The sequence below is a fragment of the Corythoichthys intestinalis genome, chromosome 6 (genome assembly GCF_030265065.1).
Source record: "Corythoichthys intestinalis isolate RoL2023-P3 chromosome 6, ASM3026506v1, whole genome shotgun sequence".
In the NCBI taxonomy this organism is placed as follows: domain Eukaryota; kingdom Metazoa; phylum Chordata; class Actinopteri; order Syngnathiformes; family Syngnathidae; genus Corythoichthys; species Corythoichthys intestinalis.
In genome coordinates this window covers 3,780,104-3,801,676 of record NC_080400.1, presented here as the reverse complement: position 1 = coordinate 3,801,676, position 21,573 = coordinate 3,780,104, and the positions used below count along the sequence as shown (strand labels likewise).

Sequence of the window (21,573 nt, the reverse complement as noted above, 5' to 3'; positions counted from 1 at the left end):
CTTACTTGACTGAGGATCCAGGAAAAATGTTCGGGCGCCAGTTGTAATGCGTGGTGGGTAGGATATAAGCCTGAACGATATATCGTTTAAACATCGCAATCGCGATGTGTGCGTGCGCGATAGTCCCATCGCGAGGACGTGCGATAGTTTTTTTGTTTTTTTTTATCCACATACGCCCTGCTTTCTGCTCTGCCCAGAGCCTCACACCCTCCCTAGTCCAACTCTTTGAACCTCACAGTCACTTGCAGCACTTGCTTATTAAAGTTAACGATGCTGGTATCTTTGATCTTGCCAAAGAAGCGGACAGCACAGCACAGCAGCTGTCAATCATCGTTTAACTGGTTAAACAGTTTCTGCAAGGAAGTCGCTTTGGAATGAATGTGTGTGCCTGTGGAGATGTTTGAGACATAAAAATAAATGCCAGAAGTGATCATGAGGAGTTTGTAATTTCTACATGTCCACCAAGAGTCACAGCTAAGGTAGATAAATAGAAGTATTTAATAAAGCTAAGCATTTTTCGACTACAGTACTTTATTCTTGTTCAAAAATTATTTTGGTTGTACAGTTACGTTTAAAACTGATCATAGTTATTACATTTGAAGTGCTTAAAATATACATTTTTTAAAATCATACTTTGGGGAAAAAGTGAGAAAAAAACACGCCTGAAATGTATCTTTCCAATGCTAAATCTGAATAAATACATTGAGAACACACACAAAAAAAATAAAAATTTGGGGGGCGGGGTGCGCAACTTCGCAGTTTTTCACTTATCGCGGCGGGTTCTGGTCCCCATTAACCGCGAAAAACGAGGGATCACTGTACACTGGTCATTGTGAGTCATCCAAAGTCTTTCCAAACAGCTATTCAAGTCATCTAGTGAAAATTTCTTTAAAAAAAATATATATATATATACTGGACTGTCTCAGAAAATTAGAATACACAATATTCTAATTTTCTGAGACAGTCCTGTACATTAATCCACCATTTAAAGCAGGGGTGTCCAAACTTTTTGCAAAGGGGACCAGATTTGGCGTGGTAAAAATGTGGGGGGCCGACCTTGGCTGACGTCCTTTACATAGAACAATATACAGGACTGTCTCAGAAAATTAGAATATTGTGTATTCTAATTTTCTGAGACAGTCCAGTATATTTTTTTAAATATCGGAAACCCCCCAAAAAATCACAGCAATAGTTTTTTCCAATATCGTTCAGGCCTAGTAGGATACGTGCATACAAGGACCAAAAAGGGGGAGAAGCTTCCACTTATGCACATTTATTGACTAAAAATAATAATTCCACCTTGACCACTCACTTCACTCCCCTTGTTTCCATTTGACTGAAAATTGCATCCAAAAGCAGCGCATCGTGGCATTTTACTTCGCGAATTTAGGCAGCAATAAGCAATTGTTGAACACGCTACACATTTGGAAAGATCCCAATGACGTCATCACTGCGAGCCCGCAAACCATGGCGCCAACTAACGGTCAAAATATGGACTAAATATTATAAAATATTGCCACTGATTTAACATTTTATGTGTTTCTAACAACATATTTTAGTACAAGAGAACAATTGTGGTTTATTAGAGCCTACATGTATTTATGTTAGAGGATCACTTTAAAGTGGTGTTGTAACGGTTTATTTTGAAAGTGTTTGCACTTAGTTTTATTGATTTGGGTGGATACACTGCCCTCTGGTCTGCCTCATTTCACATGGCTGGATCCAACTGCTCCCTGTTATAACCAACGTAAACTAAGTTTTTGTTTGATTAATGTTTTTTGATGCATTCATAATTAAGTTCATAGGTATATTTAGCCGTTTTTTGGGGGGAATATTTGTCTGAACCATGTGTCTGAGCATTGTAAAAAAAAAAAAGTTCACATTTTATAGCATTTAAGTTAGCGGACTTTTACTATGAGAGTTAGCCAATTCTTCTTTTGTTGGACTTACTGTATATCGTCATCTATTTTTTTATACCGTTTGAGGCTCAGCTCAGGTATTTTAATTTTTCATGTTCCTTATCCGATTACTCAATTATTTGAACTAACTGGTTCATCAACTCATCGACGACTAAAATAATCGATAGCTGCAGCCCTACTGATTTCTAAAGAATGGAAAAATATATGAACTAACTTTTTTTCTGCTGTAAGAAGAGTAATCTTTCCTTTGGTGGGTTCCATGTTTATATAGCAATAGAACAGAATTTTCCGTGGGCCTTGCAAAATATGTCAAAATCCAGTAAAACGGCCGGGAGTGAAGGGCCTTGCTCCGGGTGAAAATGGCTGGGCGTGAATGAGGTAACGACATCTGTCGTAGGCATTCATTAATGCCCTTGATAGTATCATGTCATAATTATGACGGTTTTATGACAGTCTTATGACACCCCTGTCAAATAAAGCGTTGCCTATTAACACAAATTAATCAACAAATAAGCCAGACTGGACTATTAGCCGCAGGATTACAATAGAAAGCAGCTTATAGTCCGTTTTAAAAATTTAAAATCCTGTTCAATGGAAAAATGTCTGTTTTTTTTCAATCCATATACCTCAAAGTAACACATTTATCATACTGTCAGAATCGCATACTGGCACATGCCTAGCTACTAGACGTCCAATCCGCTTGAGGCGGGAAGGTCCTCCCTCTTGAAACGAATTGGACATCTACGGCAGCCAATGAGTTAACGAGGAACACTCACTTCCAAACAGAGTTGCGGTCAGCGGGATACTTGTTGAGGTTCTTGAGCAGCTCCAGCAGAGCCAGCTGGACGCACTCCTTGGTGGACACGTTGGTGTAGCACAGGAGCTCGTGCAAAGCCTCTCGGATATCGCGAGACGAGTCCTGAACAAGAAGGAGAAGGAGAATGCGGCGATTTCCCTTGGTCCGACTGCCGGCTTACCTCTAGTACGGCCAGCACCGTGTCCAGCTGGTCCTCCCTTAGCGTGATGTGCGTAGAGATCTCTCGCAGCACGTGGATGGACTGCAGCCGCACCTCCTCGATTTCATCGTTGAACATATCCACCAGGAAGTCCAGGCACTTTTCGGCGAAGCCCGGCGACGAGCCGGCCAGCCGGCACACGGCCTCCACCGCCGCGATGCGCACCTCTGACCACACAGAAAAAATAGGACCGTTTTTTTCCCCTCTTCTTTCAAATTTAAAATAGAAAAAACACTCTTTATATTTCCAGTATAGTGGTACCCCTACATAAGAATTTAATTTGTCCGAGGACTTGCTTTATAAGTCGAAATGGTCGTATGCCGAGCTGGATTTTTCCTATAAGAATACATTACAAATCTATTGATTTGTTCCATAATCCAAAAACCTACGCGAGGTCCTTAATACAGTGGTATCAAAAGTATCTGAACATTATGGAATTTCTCACGTTTCTGCATAAAATCACCATCAAATGTGATTTGATCTTTGTAGAAATCACACAGATGAAAATATTAAATATTTTTCCACCTTCTGTCATTGTTTGCATGCTATCTTCATTATAAACAGTGGGGCAAATATGTATTTGGTCAACCACTAATTGTGCAAGTTCTCCCACTTGAAAATATTAGAGAGGCCGGTAATTGTCAACATGGGTAAACCTCAACCATGAGAGACAATGTGAAAAAAACAGAATTAAACATTGTTTGATTTTTAAAGAATTTATTTGCAAATCATGGTGGAAAATAAGAATTTGGTCAATACCAAAAGTTCATCTCAATACCTCGTTATGCACCCTTTGTTGGCAATAACGGAGGCCGAACGTTTTCTGTAACTTTTCACAAGCTTTTCACACACTGTTGCTGGTATTTTGGCCCATTCCTCCATGCAGATCTCCTCTAGAGCACTGATGTTTTGGGGCTGTCGTTGGGCAACACCGACTTTCAACTCCCTCCAGAGATTTTCTATGGGGTTGAGATCTGGAGACTGGCTAAGCCACTCCAGGACCTTGAAATGCTTCTTACGAAGCCACTCCTTTGTTGCCCCGGCTGTGTGTTTGGGATCATAGTCATGCTGAAATACCCAGCCACATCTCATCTTTAATGCCCTTGCTGATGGAAGGAGATTTGCACTCAAAATTTCTCGATATATGGCCCCAATCATTCTTTCCTTTACACAGATCAGTCGTCCTTGTCCCTTTGCAGAAAAAAAAGCCCCAAAGCATGATGTTTCCACTCCATGCTTCACAGTGGGTATGGTGCAATTGAGTATTCTTTCTCCTCCAAACACGAGAACCCGTGTTTCTACCAAAAAGTTCTATTTTGGTTTCATCTAACCATAACACATTCTCCCAGTCCTCTTCTGGATCATCCAAATGCTCTCTAGCGAACCGCAGACGGGCCTGGACCTGTACTGGCTTCAGCAGGGGGACACGTCTGGCAGTGCAGGATTTGAGTCCCTGGCGGCGCACTGTGTTACTGACAGTAGCCTTTGTTACTGTGGTCCCAGCTCTCTGTAGGTCATTCACTCGGCCCCCAGTGTGGTTCTGGGATTTTTGCTCACCGTTCTTGTTATCATTTTGACGCCAGGGGGTGAGATTTTGCATGGAGCCCCAGATTGAGGGAGATTATCAGTGATCTTGTATGTTTTCCATTTTTTAATAATTGCTCCCACAGTTGATTTCTTTACACCAAGCGTTTTACCTATTGCAGATTCAGTCTTCCCAGCCCGGTGCAGGTCTACAATTTTGTCTCTGATGTCCTCCGATAGCTCCTTGGTCTTAGCCATAGTGGGGTTTGGAGTGTGACTGACTGAGGTTGTGGACAGGTGTCTTTTATACCGATAATGAGTTAAAACAGGTGCCATAAATACAGGTAATGAGTAGAGCCTCGTTAGAGCTTGTTAGAAGAAGTTCGACCTCTTTGAAAGCCAGAAATCTTGCTTGTTTGTTGGTGACCAAATACTTGTTTTCCACTCTAAGTTGGAAATAAGTTCTTTAAAAATCAAACAATGTGATTTTCTGTTTTTTTCCCCCCACATTCTGTCTCTCATGGTTGAGGTTTACCCATGTTGACAATTACAGGCCTCTCTAATCTTTTCAAGTAGGAGAACTTGCACAATTGGTGGTTGACTAAATACTTATTTGTCCCACTGTATGAATACCTATAAATGTTTGGGTGGTTTTAGTTAAAGCAGACACTATTTTCATCTGTGAATCAAACCCGAGCGTTACGTACCGAACATCTCATCCTCCAGGCCGTGGACAAAGGCTCCGCAAGCTCCCGAGGCGATCAGGTTGACCGTGTTGGTGTCCACTTTCTCTTTGGGGGCGTCGTCAGCCCACTTCCTGCCGCTGGAGAACTCGCCTGACGCGAAGAGTTCCTTGGCACGTTCGTGGGCCGTGCGCTTCCTCTAAAAACATCGCAAAATGGATATCATTAGATATATCCCCATGAGACCCTGCGTACTCATTTGAGGGCATTAGATTTCTGCCTCTGAGACCCTTTAAACGTCATTTTTAAAAACTTTGACCACTTGGGCACATTCAAGGATATTGCCAGCACCCTCTTGTGGTGTCGACACTACCTTACAACTATTTAAATGAATGAAGACTGCGGTCTTCTCTGCTATCATAATAATCAACACGGCCCCGTGTTCAATACAAAACCCTCCTACCACAACAAAACAAGTACTAACTAATATTCACATAGAAACTCAAGTTATACAGTACAACATAAAATATACAATATAAATGAACACTACATCACATTTGTAAAATACAAACACATAATAAAATAAATAATAGCCCATTTAGATAAAATACATTGAAATGAGCTAAAACACCTGTAATTAAATAATAAGAATAATACACAGATCCTGCTTACACAATTACATTTATTAATTTCTGTGTTGCGCTTTAACTTGAGAAAATCCACCGATAAAGCTTTTGAAAACCGTTCATAAGAAAAAAAAAATATTCATTTAGGCATTTCATTTGTAAAATACATGTTAAAATCTTTGTCTTTGGGATTGCTTTTCTCTTTAGCACAGGACTTCTTTTTTCTTTCAGAAAGAAAGCTGAGCAATACGCGGGGTCTGAAAGGCAAGTTGTTGTTGGATTATCTTTAAATACCCGCTACTTTTTGAGCAGAATTCTAGCTTTGTATAGGCTAATGTTCCTATTGTTGAAAGCACAAAGGTGTGTAATAAACAACTAGCACATTTATATTTTACATTTTGTTTTCTTACTGTACCGAAAATGAACTCAACCGTGACCTCAAAACCGAGGTACGTGCCGAACCGAGATTTTTGTGTACTGTCACACCCGTAATGCACGGTATGAAAAATATAATAATTTCCTTGAATCCTCGAACAAGTCACTCCTGAGACAATCCTTTCTGTGAGTACGCCGTACAGCTGTTGTTCTTTTTTAACCTAAATCCGGCGTTCGATCGCTGCATGCGTGTTTGAGAATAACTCCGCCTAATGTGGGCAGGCCCCCTACACGAAGGCTTGGCGCAGTGTATGACGGATGTGACCCGTCAATACAATTATGAAGTCGATGAAAATATGATTTATCCAATTACTCGATGGAATTTTCAGTAGAATACTCGATTAATAAAATATTCGACAGCTGCAGCCCTAATCTTAAATAGCAACGAGAAATAAAAGCTTGGATGTCAGGAGGATACCGCATTTTTAGCTGGTTTAGATAAAATTGAGGGGCTGGTTGACCTCAGATTGGCCTATAAAAGAATTGGTAGATATCTCAAAAATGATGGCAGCACAAACCAAACTTTGTACAGCACAAACGATTTATATTAATTCGCGTCTGAAGGGTGACGGGGGGACTTCAAGAAACTCCACAGAACATACTCGTCGTTCATGATAACTCACCCGCAGATCCGACATGAGCTTCTTGTCCAGTGTCTGCTCCAGGAAGTGAGGACTGACGTGTGACATGGAGCCCTGGAATTAGGAGTGGGAACCTCTTATTACCTCACGATACGATACGATTTGTGTTACAAAGCTCACGATAACGATGATCTGACGATATGGCCATACAACAATTATCGATACTTTGGTCAGGAAATCATTCGAGGATATTCTACAAACAACAAATAAACAGAAAAAACAAGCTTCTGCTGTGAACTGGAATGAGTTTATCACTAGTAGACATCCAATCCATTTGAACTGGGAGGCTGCCATCCCTCCCACTTCAAACGGATTGAACGTCGATGGCCGTCATTGAAATATTAGACACCAATTATTGATTCTAAGATAAAAATGACAGACATTTTGAATAATAAATATAACTAATTACTTTTGTTGTCTGGCTGGGTTGAAACAAAAGCGGTTGCGCGACGTCTGTAAACAGGGGTTTCCGGGGTAAAATGGACAAATTAAAAATAGTTTGGGGGCTTCATGCGCCATGAATCTGCTATGGCAGCATATAGACATATGGTTCTATCAAACACAACAGTTGTTTTGGCTTAAAATACAGCAGTTTCTTTTAAAGAGGAGTGCAAGAGCAGAAACTGCTTTTTCAGTCTTGTCTGTGTTTTCCGCCATATATTGTTATCGGATTTATTGGGATGACGTCAAAATTACTATTATCGGACCGATAATATAATTAGGTTTACAGCTACAGTTTGTGGAGTTACGTGTGAGCGATTTGCTATGGGAATTGTAAATACATTAGCATTCGTAGCATTTAAAATAGCAAAGTATTGTAAGGAAAATTAGGCTAATCTAATCTACTTAATTTACATATTGATCACACTATATGGATGTTTGAACAGTAATCGTTTTGTGTCGAGTGTTTTTTTTTTGGTTAAAACGCGTGTCGTTTTGATCAGACGCGTACATACAGTGGGGAGAACAAGTATTTGATACACTGCCAATGGGTTTTCCCATTGGCAGTGTATCAAATACTTATTCTCCCCACTGTATGTGTGTTACAGCTTTACAAATATTCAAAAGTGAAGGAAGTAAAAAGCTTCAGAAAGCCCAATTGCTTTGTTTGCTGTCCGTCAAGCTGAACAATTTCACGTTAAGTGAGGACAGAACAGGTCATGTTTATAAAGTAAAAAATAAGATACTGTGAGGTACAATTAGTGCAATTTAGGGCAGTCAAACGATTAAAATTTTTAATCGAGTTAATCACAGCTTAAAAATTAATTAATCGTAATTAATCGCAATTAATCACAATTCAAACAATCTAAAATATGCCATATTTTTCTGTAAAATATTGTTGGAATGGAAAGATAAGACGGATATATACATTCAACATACTGTACATAAGTACTGTGTTTGTTTATTATAACAATAAATCCACAAGACGGCATTTACATTAACATTCTTTCTGTGAAAGGGATCCACGGATAGAAAGACTTGTAATTCTTAAAAGATAAATGTGAGTACAAGTTATAGATATTTTGATAGTTTGTATATTGTGACTAAATATTGCCATCTAGTGTATTTGTTGAGCTAAACTTAAAGAGCATACGACACCAGAAAAAAAGTCTTAAATGGCATTATTATGTGAATTAGAATCATATTTTGAGACGATTCGACCATATACAACAATTTAGCAAAGCGCAGATGACGAAAAATTAGTCTTTTAATCTGCCGGTTAGCCACGCCTACAATTATAGGGCTTTAGCGTCCCCAACAGGTGGATGACGTCAGCGGTAGACTAGGCTCATCGGTTTTACTATTCAGCCCATTGAGGGGGAATTGTTCAGAACGAGGAAAACGAGACGAAGAGAGCTGCAAAATGTCATTGTTTCAGTCTCTCTACTCCCAATATTTTTACAGGATATTCTTTTTATCCAAGTATTTTCCCCAATAGCTACATAAATGGCTGGAGAAGGACCAGTCAGCCCGTCGAGGGGGAACTATTCACAATGAGGAAAACGCGACGAAGAGAGCGGCAAAATGTCATTGTTTCTGTCTCTTTACTTCAATATTTTTACAGGATATTCTTTTTACCCAAGTACTTTCCCCAATTGCTAAATAAATGGCATGGTCATGACAAATAACTTGTGCTAAATGGAATATAAAATAATAAAAATCCATTTATTCAAGACGACATGGCAAAATTACTCCATAATGGTCAAAACAGTCGACTTTACCTTTACTGTCACACCTGCCGAACGATATTTTATGACACCTAAATCGGACATATGTCATTTCCCTTCCCCGGCTTCGGAGAATGTAAACAGACCAGAAGGAGTGACAGCTAGCCGACATGCTAACCCGAACCGAGGGATGTTTCAAAGTCTTCGAAGTGGAAAATCACACATAACTAGCCTGGATTATTTGACATGACGACCCGGTTGTCGAGTTTCTTTGCGGATCGGCAAACCGCCCGGCGGAGAGCAATTTACAGTTCGTTCCCTGGAGGAGGGTGGCTGGAATTGTTGTGTAGCTAACGTGCTAACAGCTAACTGCTAATGAGCGTGAGGATCGCTTTTTACATGCCTATCAATGATCAAACGTAAGTAGTCCTTTATTTAAAGGAATTTTATAGTGTTTACTTTGTAATCACTGTATTCGTATTTGACATAATACAAAACAAGATGTTTACTCACTTCCTTGTAAGTCCAATGGTCCCACAGTAAATATCCACGGTGAATGGGAACCTTTTGAAACTCCAAAAAGGCGCATACGCCTCTCCCGCATACAGAATGATTTTTCTGCAGCCGTTTGGCTGGCGTGATGCAAAAAATAAAAGTATTAATCCGCAAAATCAGCTGAATCCTTCGTCCTCATACACAACAGTACACTGTAGCGTGAAGAGGACGTCTTCTACCGTACACGTCACAGCGCCCTCCTCCTCAATGCGAGACCGAAGCCGGAAGTCACTCATTTTCCTGGCGCGGGATTCAAAAAACTAAATAAATATAGCGATCGCTTCCACACACATCCAAGCGGTCCATATCATTCAGGAGCATAAAATACCGCGTGTATTATGAAATAAACATGCTTTTTCGTGTCACAAGCACTTTAATGTTTGAATAGAGTATTATTTTGCATTGCTATTTTGATTGGGAATGCCAAATCTCTTTTGAAGGAGAAAAGATATCGTCATCGCACACACCATATAATTGTTTGCATTAGTCTAACACATATATAGTCTAACACATACATATGGTACAGGTTTTCATAGGCACCGTCTAACTGTTTGCATTAGTCTAACACACGTAATATAATTAATCAGGAAATAGTATCATTTTCATATTTACGGTAGGACTACACTACTAATATAAAATAAATAGCACACCATAGTTTAATGAGAAGAAATAGAAGAGATACACAATGCCGTCTTATCACAAGATTGACGCACCAACTCTGGCAATCAGCTCTCCCAGCAAACTCCAAGGACAAAGCGCTTTGTCCTAAAACAAGTACAACCAGCCCGGACAGCAAAGTTGATAGCGGGCGTCCCAATCCGCGCACAAACCTAAGCCGCCCAAAACCGGCCATAGAGGGGATGGCCCAAAAGCAACGCCCAGAAACGCCTTCGACAAGGCCCGCCTCCGCAAAGACTTTAAAAAGACTGGACACTGAGATAACAGATTTTTTCTGCTCGGAAACATATAGCCTTGTTTTGGATCCAGAATTGTCCCTCCGTCGTCTGTTTTTGCCTTGTTTTTACCATTGTCGACGAATAAATTGTCAACCTGTTTTCGGTGAGTGTTCTTCAAGCTTTTGAAACATGGAGTCAGTACAAACGGTTAAAATAAGAGGACGCGCGAGATTCGGCCTTCCCGGCGGGCGCACGCGGAGCAGCGTCAGCCGAGCGGCAATTGTTTTGGCTGGTGCTGTTCTCGGGTGCGTCTGGGCCGAGGGGGGGCGAATTTCAACAATTTGCATTGAGCGCTTTTCTTTTTGTGAAAATTATTGTATTTTTGCGAGATAGGAATATTATTTTTGTTGTGCTTTCACTAAATGATACTCTAGCGACTTAAATGTTCTTAACTGCCCAAATGCATGATGGGAATTTGAGCAACCATGAGTCACAGTGGTTGCTGCAAATGGTATATCTTCCCCGCGTTGAGTGCAATACATGGTGTTAAGATAAAAGTTATTCTTCCCAATGACACTTGCCACAATAGTTATAACAGTTATGGAAGAGATACCACCGCTTGTTCCATTATATAGCGCGGCTCCAATAAATGTCGCGTTACCATTTCGCCCTTCTTAGTAAACGGCGATGCTGTGGGGCGCCGATTCATGTAGGCTCATTGCTGTCAGTTGGCTCGGTTCGTCCGATTTTCCTCATGAGGAATACGGCGGCATACATACAAACACCGAGAGGCGTTGGATGACATATTGTGGGTACTTTTATTAAGAAAACAAAAGCATGTGGCGGACGCAGGCTGAACTGCACACTTTCTCTACTCTCTCGCTCGCTCGACCACTTTCTTCCTCACTGCTCAATCTGACAATCCCGATCACATTGAAAATAACAGCGGGTGCCGGTACCACCTGCGTCCACTCCACTTGCTTGTCTCTGCCCTTAGCTCTCAATATACTTCAAACGGCGCTATTGTAGTCTGTTCGCGGCAATGCTTGAGTGGGTCGTTCTGCGCATGCGTTAATTGCTTGAAATATTTGAACGTGATTAATTAAAAAAATAAATTACCACCCATTAACGCGTTAATTTTGACAGCTCTAGTGCAAATACAAAAAAAAAGAAGGGTAAAACATTTTGGTCAGTTGATGTAAAAAATTTGTCATGAACATAGGATAAAAATATTTTGTGTCATTTTGGAAGGCCTAGCCTACCAGCGTTTTGGCTGCTTGCACGCGAACCATCCACGAGCCGTCGCCGACCATGTGGCTGATCTTCCCGAAGGCGTCGTCCGCCAGCCGGATCTCTTCGTTGGATGACGGGATGGGCACGATGCTGCAAAAACAAACGTTGAGCGATGCGGGGACGGGACGGACTCGGGAGGGAGGGACGCCCACCTCTCGGGGTAGAGGACGCTGAGCACCCAAACCATCTGAACGGCGGCCGAGCGAACTTGCTCGTAGTCGTCCGCCAGCAGCCGGCAAGACTGCGGGCGGGCCGGTCAGCGGTCTGCGTTGGCGAGGGCGCAAGCGGGCGGAGTTTCGCTTACCTGCTCGTAAATCCCTTCCTGGATCTTCAGTCCCCTCTCGTGCAGCTGCAGCTGGAAGGAACAAAGAAACAAACAAAGGAAGGATAGCAAGAAGGAGAGAAAGAAAAAGTGGGAGAAAGAGAGAAAAAAAGAGAAAGCGTGGGAGAGCGAGAAAGAGAGAGGAAGAGGGAGTGAGAAAAAGGGAGACAAAGAAAGAGTGGGAGAGAGAACGATACAGGAAGAAAGAGTGGGATAAAAAGATAGAAAAAGAAAAAGCGCAAGGGAGACAGAGAGAGAGCGAGAAAGAAAAAGAGCAAAACAAAAGAAAGAACAAAAGAAAGGACAGGAGAGAAAGAAAGGAAGAAGGAAGAAAAAGTCAAGCAAGGAAAAACTAAGGTGCTAGAGCAGTGGTCTCAAACCGGTCCTCAAAGGGCCGCAGGGGGTACTGGATTTCATTCCAACCAAACGAGACAAATACCTTTTCACCAATCTGGTTTCTTACAAGTGTAATCAGTTGACTGCAATCAGGTGCTGCTTATGTTAGTAGAAACCTCATTGGTTGAACTGTTTGTGCTGGATCTGTTGGAACAAAAACCAGGACCCACTGCGGCCCTTTGTGGAGTCGGTTTGAGACCGCTGTGCTAGACTAACCCAGCGTAGCCTAGCTTAGCCTACCATTGCTTTGAGGGCGGCGGCTCGCACTCTGGGGTCCCGATCTCCAAAGTAGTCGCTGATGACGCTCGGGACGTCCCCTGAGGGAACAGAAAAGCGTCCGCTCGATCACGTCGGCCAATCGTTTCTTTACAGCTACAAATCAAGTCAGAAACCTTGGCGTAACTATTGACTTAGACCTAAAATTTGATAGCCATCTAAAGTCCGTCACTAAATCTGCTTATCTGCTCTCAGTCGAAATGGATTGAACGTTTATCCCCGTCAATGGGTCTTTAATATCAATTTCCTTCTTTTACAAATGACCAAAACACATACTTTGTAACATGAGCCAGCAGCCATTAAAAAGCAAAAAAAACATTCATTATTCGTCGAACAAAACAACCCACCGGCGGGGGAGGCGGCGGGCCCCTCGCCCTCGCCTGCCTTAGGGCCGTCGGCGGCGCCACCCAGATGTCCCAGCAGCTGCAGGCACTTGTTCCTGACGACGAAGGAGGCGTCCGCCAGGTGGCGGCGGGCCACGTCCGACAGCCGCCGCGCCGCCGCCGGGCTCTGCGCGCCCACCGTTAAGAGCGTGTCCAGCAGCTGTGCCAGAACCTGATGCGATTCTGACAAGTGCAAAAACAACATAATGGAAAAAAAAAAAAAACATGATATATAAATGACAATAATTACGAAGTGACACACAATAAACACATACAATGGCAAAATAATATTTCCAAAAAGTTTTAAGTATGACAAAAAAAAATGTATATATAATTGACAAAAAATATTTTATATTATTTTTCATTATAAATAAAAAGAAAATTGAAAATACATAAAATAGTGAAAAAATAAATTAAAATATGGGAAATAAATAAAAATTTTGAAAACAAAAAACAAAAACAAATTATAATGTAACTAAAAATATAAAATAAACAAAAACAATTACTTAAAAGATACATTTATGTAAAATATAGAAATAAAAAGATTTTAAAATGAATATCAAAATTGTAAAAAATTAAAATAGGGGAAATAAATCAAAATTAAACTATAAAAATAAAAAATAACATAAAAATTCAAACATAGCAAAAAATTGAAAATAAACAAAAAACATTAGTTAAAAAATTAATGTAAAATATGATTAGACATAAAAAGTCAATTTAAAATAAAATAGTGAAAAAATAAAATAGTGAAAAAATAATTGAAAATAGGGAAAATGTATCACAATTAAAATTTTAAAAATTCAAAATTGTGAAAAATACATCAAAATATATCAAAATTAAAATATGATTAGAAATAAAAAAATAAAATTCAAAAAATGAATTTTTCAACAATAAAAAATAACAATAAGTCTAAAATATAATTAGAAATTTGAAAAAAATCAAGTTAAAAATGAATTTTTCAACATTAAAAAAATTGATAAATCTAAATTAAAATATAATCAAAATTAAGAAAATTAAAAATGAATTAAAAAAGTTTTTAAAAATCTAAAAAAATTAGAACTAAAAAGAAAAAAGCTTAAAAATAAATTACAATGCGGAACACAGAAAAAAATCAAGAAAAAAAAAAAAAAAGTTTGAAAGAATTTGAAATCATAAAATTGAAATGTTGACCAAAAAAAAAAAAAAACAATAAATTAAAAAAAATTTTTTTTTTTCAAGTGAAAAAGAAAAAATAATTAATTTTAATTTAAGAATTAATAAAATAGGATTACATTTTTAGGGAAAAAAAAAAAAAGAAGCAAGACACGAACAGAAACAAAAAACACAGCCAATGACAAAACATTAAAATATATCCTAGAAATATTTCTGAAAATGTGACTGACTCTCGTTGTGGACGACGGCGAGCAGATCCTCCACGATGCAGTCGGGAGCGAAGCCCTCGGTGGTAGCCAGCACGCCAAGCAGCGAGGCCATCTTCAGACGCACTGACTTGTCCTTTTCCTGCCCCGACAAACTTATGAGCGCATGTACGGAAAAATACCTACGAGCAAAAGATACTTCATCCTACCTTGTAGTAATGTTCCAGGAGGATCCTGACGACGCCCTCCACGCTCTCGGCCTCCACGGGCTTGCGTGCGAACTGCAGCAGGAAGTGCAAGGCGTCGGTAGCGTTGGCTGCCTTACACAGATCCACGTGCAGCGCCGCCGACTTGCTGGGCTTACACAAACGGAGCTTCTTAGACGGGGCGTCTTCAGTGGGAACCTGCGCAAAACAGGGATTACCGTTGAAATTCATCAGTTGCCACAGCGACGAATGAAACCACATGGAATTAAAAAATATATACGGTTCTGGCCAAAAATATTGGCACCCCTGCAATTCTGTCAGATACAGATAATGCTCAATTTCTCCTAGAAAATGATTGCAATTACAAATGCTTTGGTAGTAATATCTTCATTTATTTTGCTTGCAATGAAAAAAAAAAAAAAATCATTATCATTTTACACAAAACTCCAAAAATGGGCCGGACAATAGTATTGGCATAGTTCAGCCTAATACTTGGTTGCATAACCTTTAGACAAAATAACTGCGAACAAGCGCTTCCGGTATCCATCGATGAGTTTCTTACAATGCTCTGCTGGAATTTTAGACCATTCATCTTTGGCCAACTGCTCCAGGTCTCTGAGATTTGAAGGGTGCCATTTTCAGTTCACTCCACAGGTATTCTATGGGATTCAGGTCTGGCCACTTTAGAAGTCTCCAGTGCTTTTGCTCAAACCATTTTCTAGTGCTTTTTGAAGTGTGTTTTGGGTCATTGGCCTGCTGGCAGACCCGTGACCTCAGAGTGACCCAGCTTTCTCACACTGGGACCTACATTATGCTGCAAAATTTGTTGATAGCCATCAGACTTCATAATCCCATGCACACGGTCAAGTAGTCCAGTGCCAGAGGTAGCAAAGCAACTAGTGCTGCAATGATTAATCGATTAACTCGAGTATTCCATTAGAAAACAAAAATATTCAAATTCAATTTTGTTGCTTCGAGTATCCGTTTAATTGAAGAGGCATTGTAATGGTTTATTTTGAAAGTGTTTGAATTTTGTTTTATTGTTTAGGGTGCATACACTGCCCTCTGGTCTGCCTCGTTGCACATGGCTGAATCCAGCTGCTCCCTGTTAAGACCAATGTAAGATAAGTTTTTGTTTGAGCTAATGTTTTTAATGCATTTGTAATTTACTTTATAGGTACAGTGCCCTCCATAATTATTGGCACCCCTGGTTAAGATGTGTTTTTTAGCTTCAAATAATTTTTTTATTCAAATAATATGGGACCTTAATGGGAAAAAAAGAGAAAAATCCAACCTTCAATACAAGTCGAATTATTCAGTGGGGAAAAAATCCCACATGAAGAAATAATTATTCGACATCAAATAATGTGTGTCACAATTATTAGCACCCCTGTTCTCAATACTTTGTACAACCCCCTTTTGCCAACAAAACAAGGTCTGGGGACTGAGATGGCCATGGGAGGAGCTTGATTTTGTGTCTGGTGAACCATTTCTGTGTAGATTTGGCCATATGTTTAGGGTCATTGTCTTGCTGAAAGACCCAGTGACGACCCATCTTCAGCTTTCAGGCAACAGATTTGGATTTCAAATGTCCTGGTATTTCAAAGCATTCATGATGCCATGCATCCTAACAAGGTTCCCAATTCTGACCAAAGCACACGGTCCCAGTTGAAGCCTGGGACCGTGTGCTTTGGTCAGATGAGACCAAGATTGAGCTTTTTGGCAACAAACACTCTAAGTGGGTCTGGCGTGCCACGAAAGATGCGCATGCTGAAAAGCACCTCATACCCACTGTGAAGTATGGTGCTGTGGGGCTGTTTCGCTTCCAAAGGCCCTGGGAGCCTTGTTAATTAAAAAACACATCTTAACCAGGGGTGCCAATAATTATGGAGGGCACTGTATATTGCCTGAACCATTTGTTAAGACCATTGTATAAAAAATAAATAAATTAATTAATTTAAAAAAGCATTTTATAGCATTTAAGCTAGCGGACTTTTGCTATGTAATTTAGCCAATTGTTCTTTTGTTGTACTTAGATCCTTATCTATTAATTCTTTATACCGTTTGAGGCTCAGCTCAGGTATTTTATTTTTTTATGTTCCTTAACCGATTACTCGATTATTCGAACTAACTAGTTCATCGATTAATCGACTACTAAAATAATCGATAGCTGCAGCCCTAACAGCAACCCCAAAACATCAGGGAACCTCCGCCATGTTTGGCTGTGGGGACAGTTTTTTTTTCTTTGAAGACCTCGTTTTTTAACCTGTAAACTATGTTGATCCCTTTTCCCAAAAAAGCTCTATTTTTGTTTCATCTGACCAGAGAACATTCTTCCAAAACGTTTTTGGCTTTCTCAGGTAATCTTTGGCAAACTCCAGCATGGCTTTTTTATGTCTCTGGGTCAGAAGTGGGGTCTTCCTGGGTATCCTACCATAGAGTCCCTTTTCATTCAGACGTCGACGAATAGTAATGGTTGACACGGTTGTACCCTCGGAGTGCGGGAAAGCTTGAACTTGTTTGGATGTTAGTCGAGGTTCTTTATCCACCATCCACACAATCTTCTGTTGAAAGCTCTCGTCAATTTTTCTTCATCTAGGGAGGTTAGCCAAAGAGCCATGGGATTTACACTTATTGATGACACTGTGCACGGTAGACACAGGAACATTCAGGTCTTTGGAGATGGACATTGGCCTTGTGATTGGCCATGCTTCCTCACAATTTTGCTTCTCAAGTCCTCAGACAGTTCTTTAGTCTTCTTTCTTTTCTCCATGCTCAATGTGGTACACACAAGGTCGCAGGACAGGGGTTGAGTCAACTTTAATCCATTTTAACTAGCTGCAAGTGTGATTTAGTTATTGCCACCACCTGTTATGTGCCAGAGGTAAGTAACAGGTGCTGTTAATTACACAAATCAGAGAAGCCTCAGATGATTATACAAAGCGTGCCAATACTTTTGTCTGGCCCATTTTTGGAGTTTTGTGTGAAATTACAATGATTAATTTCTTTCCCCCATTCCCTTTTGTGTTTTTTAATTGCGAGCAAAATCAATGAAGACATTACTACCAAAACATTTGTAATTGCAATCATTTTCTGGGAGAAATTGAGAATTATCTGACTGAATTGCAGGGGTGCCAATACTTTATGCCAGCAGTGTATATTACAATATTAAAAGAATTTCACCAGATGACTTAAATAGCTCTGTTTGAGAAGACTAGTTGACCCACCATGTTTTTGCATTCAGTATTTTATTACATTGTTTTTTTCCTGGGTTTTTCTCTTCTTTTTCTCATGTATCCTTATCTTTTTTCCCTTTATATTCTTTAAACCTTTAACACCGAACGTGTCGGCAGCGACGCGTTTACGCATATCATCTTTGAAGCTTCGTCACGCTGTAATTATGTCACCCACCTGCCGCTGGTTGGTCTCATTTAAAAGTGTGGAAGTTGATGTCCACACCGGTTTTTATTTGAAGTCAATCGGCCAAGAAAAACGGGAGATAATGTCATTTGAGTTTTATAGTTTTATTCCACTCATAAATATGCATTAAAACGCTGCATGGACCATGTATCCATCTCCATATTTCCATCATTTCTTGTCCTTTTTCAAAAGCGAAAGCAGCACAAAAGACTACTTATCCCAAGAGCTGTTGTGATGTCAAGAAGGACGAGCCGAATGTGATCATTTTTAATAAATTTCCGAGCGAGGCGGCAACTAAGGAAAAGGAGGCATGCAAAGCAAGCAACGGCCGGTTGGATTGAGCGAGCGACTTTGAAACATGCAGAATGAATCTAAACCTACATTTAGCACAAGCTAATGCATTATTTCATTAATTAAAAGAAGAAGATGAGCCGTATTTGTTGTTTTTTTTTCTTGGGATGAGTCGGCGTCTCGGCGAGTAGAAGTGACAGCAGCGCGCAAATGGCGAAAGAGTAGGCTGTGTGACGTTGTGTGTGACGCAGCTCCCTCTGTGACCTGTTCAAGAAGAAGCTTTATTGAGTGCGCAAAAAAAAAAAAAAAAAAAAACTTTATTGGGTCGCATGCCTAAAAATTTGAATTGAACTGAACTACTTGTCAATATTTTTTAAAATACCTCTAAATGTATATATATACACCTGTATATATTTTTTTCTTCACTATAACCTTTTCAATTTTTATGTAGGTGTGTGTCGGAGAAGCTTGATTGCATGTAGGTATATACTTTTGATAAGGTGATGGGTACAACACCTAACTTCACAAAGAGATATCCTCCATACCCTTTTTGTGTTAGATGATATATATATACATATATATAATTTTTTTTCTCACTATTTTGCACAGTATATAACCTGTTTTGACCATAGAATGTGTAAAGCCCAAAAACGCCTATGATCATACCTGCTGTTTGTGTTGAATTGTCAAACATAAAACTATTCAATCTTATTTTTTTCTATTGAATATTTATCCTAAAATTTTCTCCTACAAATCCTACAAATTTTGAAAAAAGATTTTGGGATTTTTTTGTTTTTGTTTTTTTGGGTCCAAAATGTGGATTATAATTGGTCAGTGAAGAAAACAACAGTTTAAACACAATGTTCAAGGTGTCCTGAAAAAAGGGACCCAACTTGGCCATTGTAAACAATTTTTTTCTTTGAAATGATAAAGGCAACATCAAATGCATGCAAATTCGGCCAAAATAGGCTTAGGTGTTAAAGGGTTAAACGATTTATCATATTCATTCTAAAAATCAGATCTTAGAGTCCGTATTTTTTGTTGCATTATAAGTTTAAGTTGCTTCAATTTGATTCTATTTAAGTATTTATTATTCATTTATTTAAGAACAGAAGGTTCAAAAAATTGCAAAACCACGATCTATTATTGTATTCCTGTAATATCGTTAAATCCAGGCTAAAGAGGTTTATCTGCGAATGATGAAAATTGCTGAATATAAAAGGGAAAGAGGAAGCCATATCTTGACACACTTGCTGCCATTATGAAGCAAACCAAAAGTTTACGTGTGAAAAATAATAATAATCGCACATCCTGCGATAGGACTATTGCGCATGTGCACATCGCGATTACGATATTCATACCATATATTGTCCGGGCTTAGCTCACGATACGATTTATGGTACAAGGCTCACGATTATCTCACTAACCATTATCGATACATCAGTCAGAAAACCATTATCATTACCTAAATTTACATTTAATTTGATTTTTGGTCACTTGCAGTTTTTTTGCACATTTTTCTGGGCATTTTCCTCTTGATTATTGGGGCATTTATGGATCACCATAAATTATTTTGGGTTACTTCAACAGGAACTGACCTGGGAATGTTCCCAAATGAATGGGAAGTGACTCAAAAATCAACAGGAAGTGACCTGTAAAAGCCGTAAAATGAACATGAAGTGACCAATAAATTCCCCCCAAACCAGGAAGACTGGCTGTGAATGCTCAGTTTCAGTGCCACTGACAGCATATTTGACCCTCACAGTCAAAATTGATTGGATGTCTACTCGTCTAGCGCCGTCAATGGCAGCCAATGAGTTCACCATTCACCATTTTAGTTGAAAATGAAAAGGTAGGACATGACCAAAATGCAAAAATACTAAGGAAATGACCCAGAAATTCAATTTTCTAATCTCAAAGCCCCACCCTCCCCAAAAAACGCCCAAAAACAAGAAAAACTGTGAAAAAACATAAATGCATAAGAATGTGGAAAAACTGAAAAACGCAAAAACTTGACAATGGCGTACCGCACGCAGGCTATTTTTAGACAGTGACGTCCCATCGTAAAGCGGAAGTAAAGCCGAAGTGGGACATTATAGACCCGCCCTCGCATAGACTCAACGTAAAAAGTGCTACTTTTCTCCGGTAATCTTTCAAAAACGAACATGCCGATCACGCATTGCTTTTTTGGAACTTGTAGAAACGATTCTAGACATTACGACCATGAAGGATGTTTTCTTCATACGTTCCCGGAAACCAAAAACTCGGGAGGAAAAAATGTGAAGACCGAATCAACTTGCGCGGACTTTAACACCAGCTCGGCGAATCCATTCACGTTTCATATGCAGTAAACATTATGTTGGGTTGACATGGTCTTTCAGAAGACAAAGAGGTAAGCCATTTTTATATTTTTAACTTATTTTTTTAGCGTAACGTTGTGCCGTACTGCTTCTGTCTGACAATGAATGACCTCAAAAGAATTACAATGGTATCTGACTGCCACTGTTACCGTTTCTGTTGTGTATATATATATATATATATAAAAAAACAACTTTAGTAAGGGGGAAGTGTAAATAAATTATAGGATTAAGATGTGTTATCAATGAAAAAATTAAAAGTGTTCGTCGGCTGTCACTGAGTAGCATTTGCGATCGCTACACAAAGCTAACTAAATTACCCCCAAGAACGGTAAGAGACGTAGGACAACCTGAGGATATATAAGAAAGACAGGGCTGATGGTAAAGGCTAGCTTGTTGAAACAGGAGAATGTCATTGTCAGTCGCGTCGATAAAAAAGCTAAAGCTATGCTTAGGTCGGCTCGTTTTTTTCTTCTTTTTCAGCCTTCGACACGAAAGCCATCTCTTTAACTGAACATTTTTATATTCTTCCACATCTATGCCAGTCAATTTGGCACCAGGCACATCATTTTCGGAGAGAATTGGTAGGATTAGCTCTGTAAATATCTCCTTCGTACACGATTTCCATTCATTTCCTATTAGGGACAAACGGTGGCTTGTCCTTGCTTAGCAACAGTAGCTAATGTCATGAATATTAATGAGCGGAAGTGACGTGTTGCTTGCGGTACGCCATTGCACAAGAAAAAACGTGCAAAAAATGCGGGAAAGCCATGAAAAGCACAAACACAACAAAATATGAGGGGGAAAA

At 39.6% G+C, this 21,573-nt stretch overlaps 1 protein-coding gene across 1 annotated transcript in view; it reads right to left on the bottom strand.

Moving 5' to 3' along the window:
- The window catches only part of ints4 (integrator complex subunit 4), a 44,083-nt gene that overhangs the window by 19,321 nt on the left and 3,189 nt on the right, over positions 1–21,573 (bottom strand). Inside the window, exons 2-12 of the mRNA XM_057839285.1 lie at positions 14,701–14,895; positions 14,516–14,633; positions 13,098–13,316; positions 12,715–12,791; positions 12,061–12,111; positions 11,909–11,997; positions 11,726–11,846; positions 6,827–6,898; positions 5,167–5,341; positions 2,897–3,102; positions 2,696–2,838 (exon numbers count right to left, since the gene is read on the bottom strand). Coding sequence (XP_057695268.1) covers positions 2,696–2,838; positions 2,897–3,102; positions 5,167–5,341; positions 6,827–6,898; positions 11,726–11,846; positions 11,909–11,997; positions 12,061–12,111; positions 12,715–12,791; positions 13,098–13,316; positions 14,516–14,633; positions 14,701–14,895 — 1,466 coding nt within the window. The remainder of the gene's footprint in view (positions 1–2,695; positions 2,839–2,896; positions 3,103–5,166; positions 5,342–6,826; positions 6,899–11,725; positions 11,847–11,908; positions 11,998–12,060; positions 12,112–12,714; positions 12,792–13,097; positions 13,317–14,515; positions 14,634–14,700; positions 14,896–21,573) is intronic.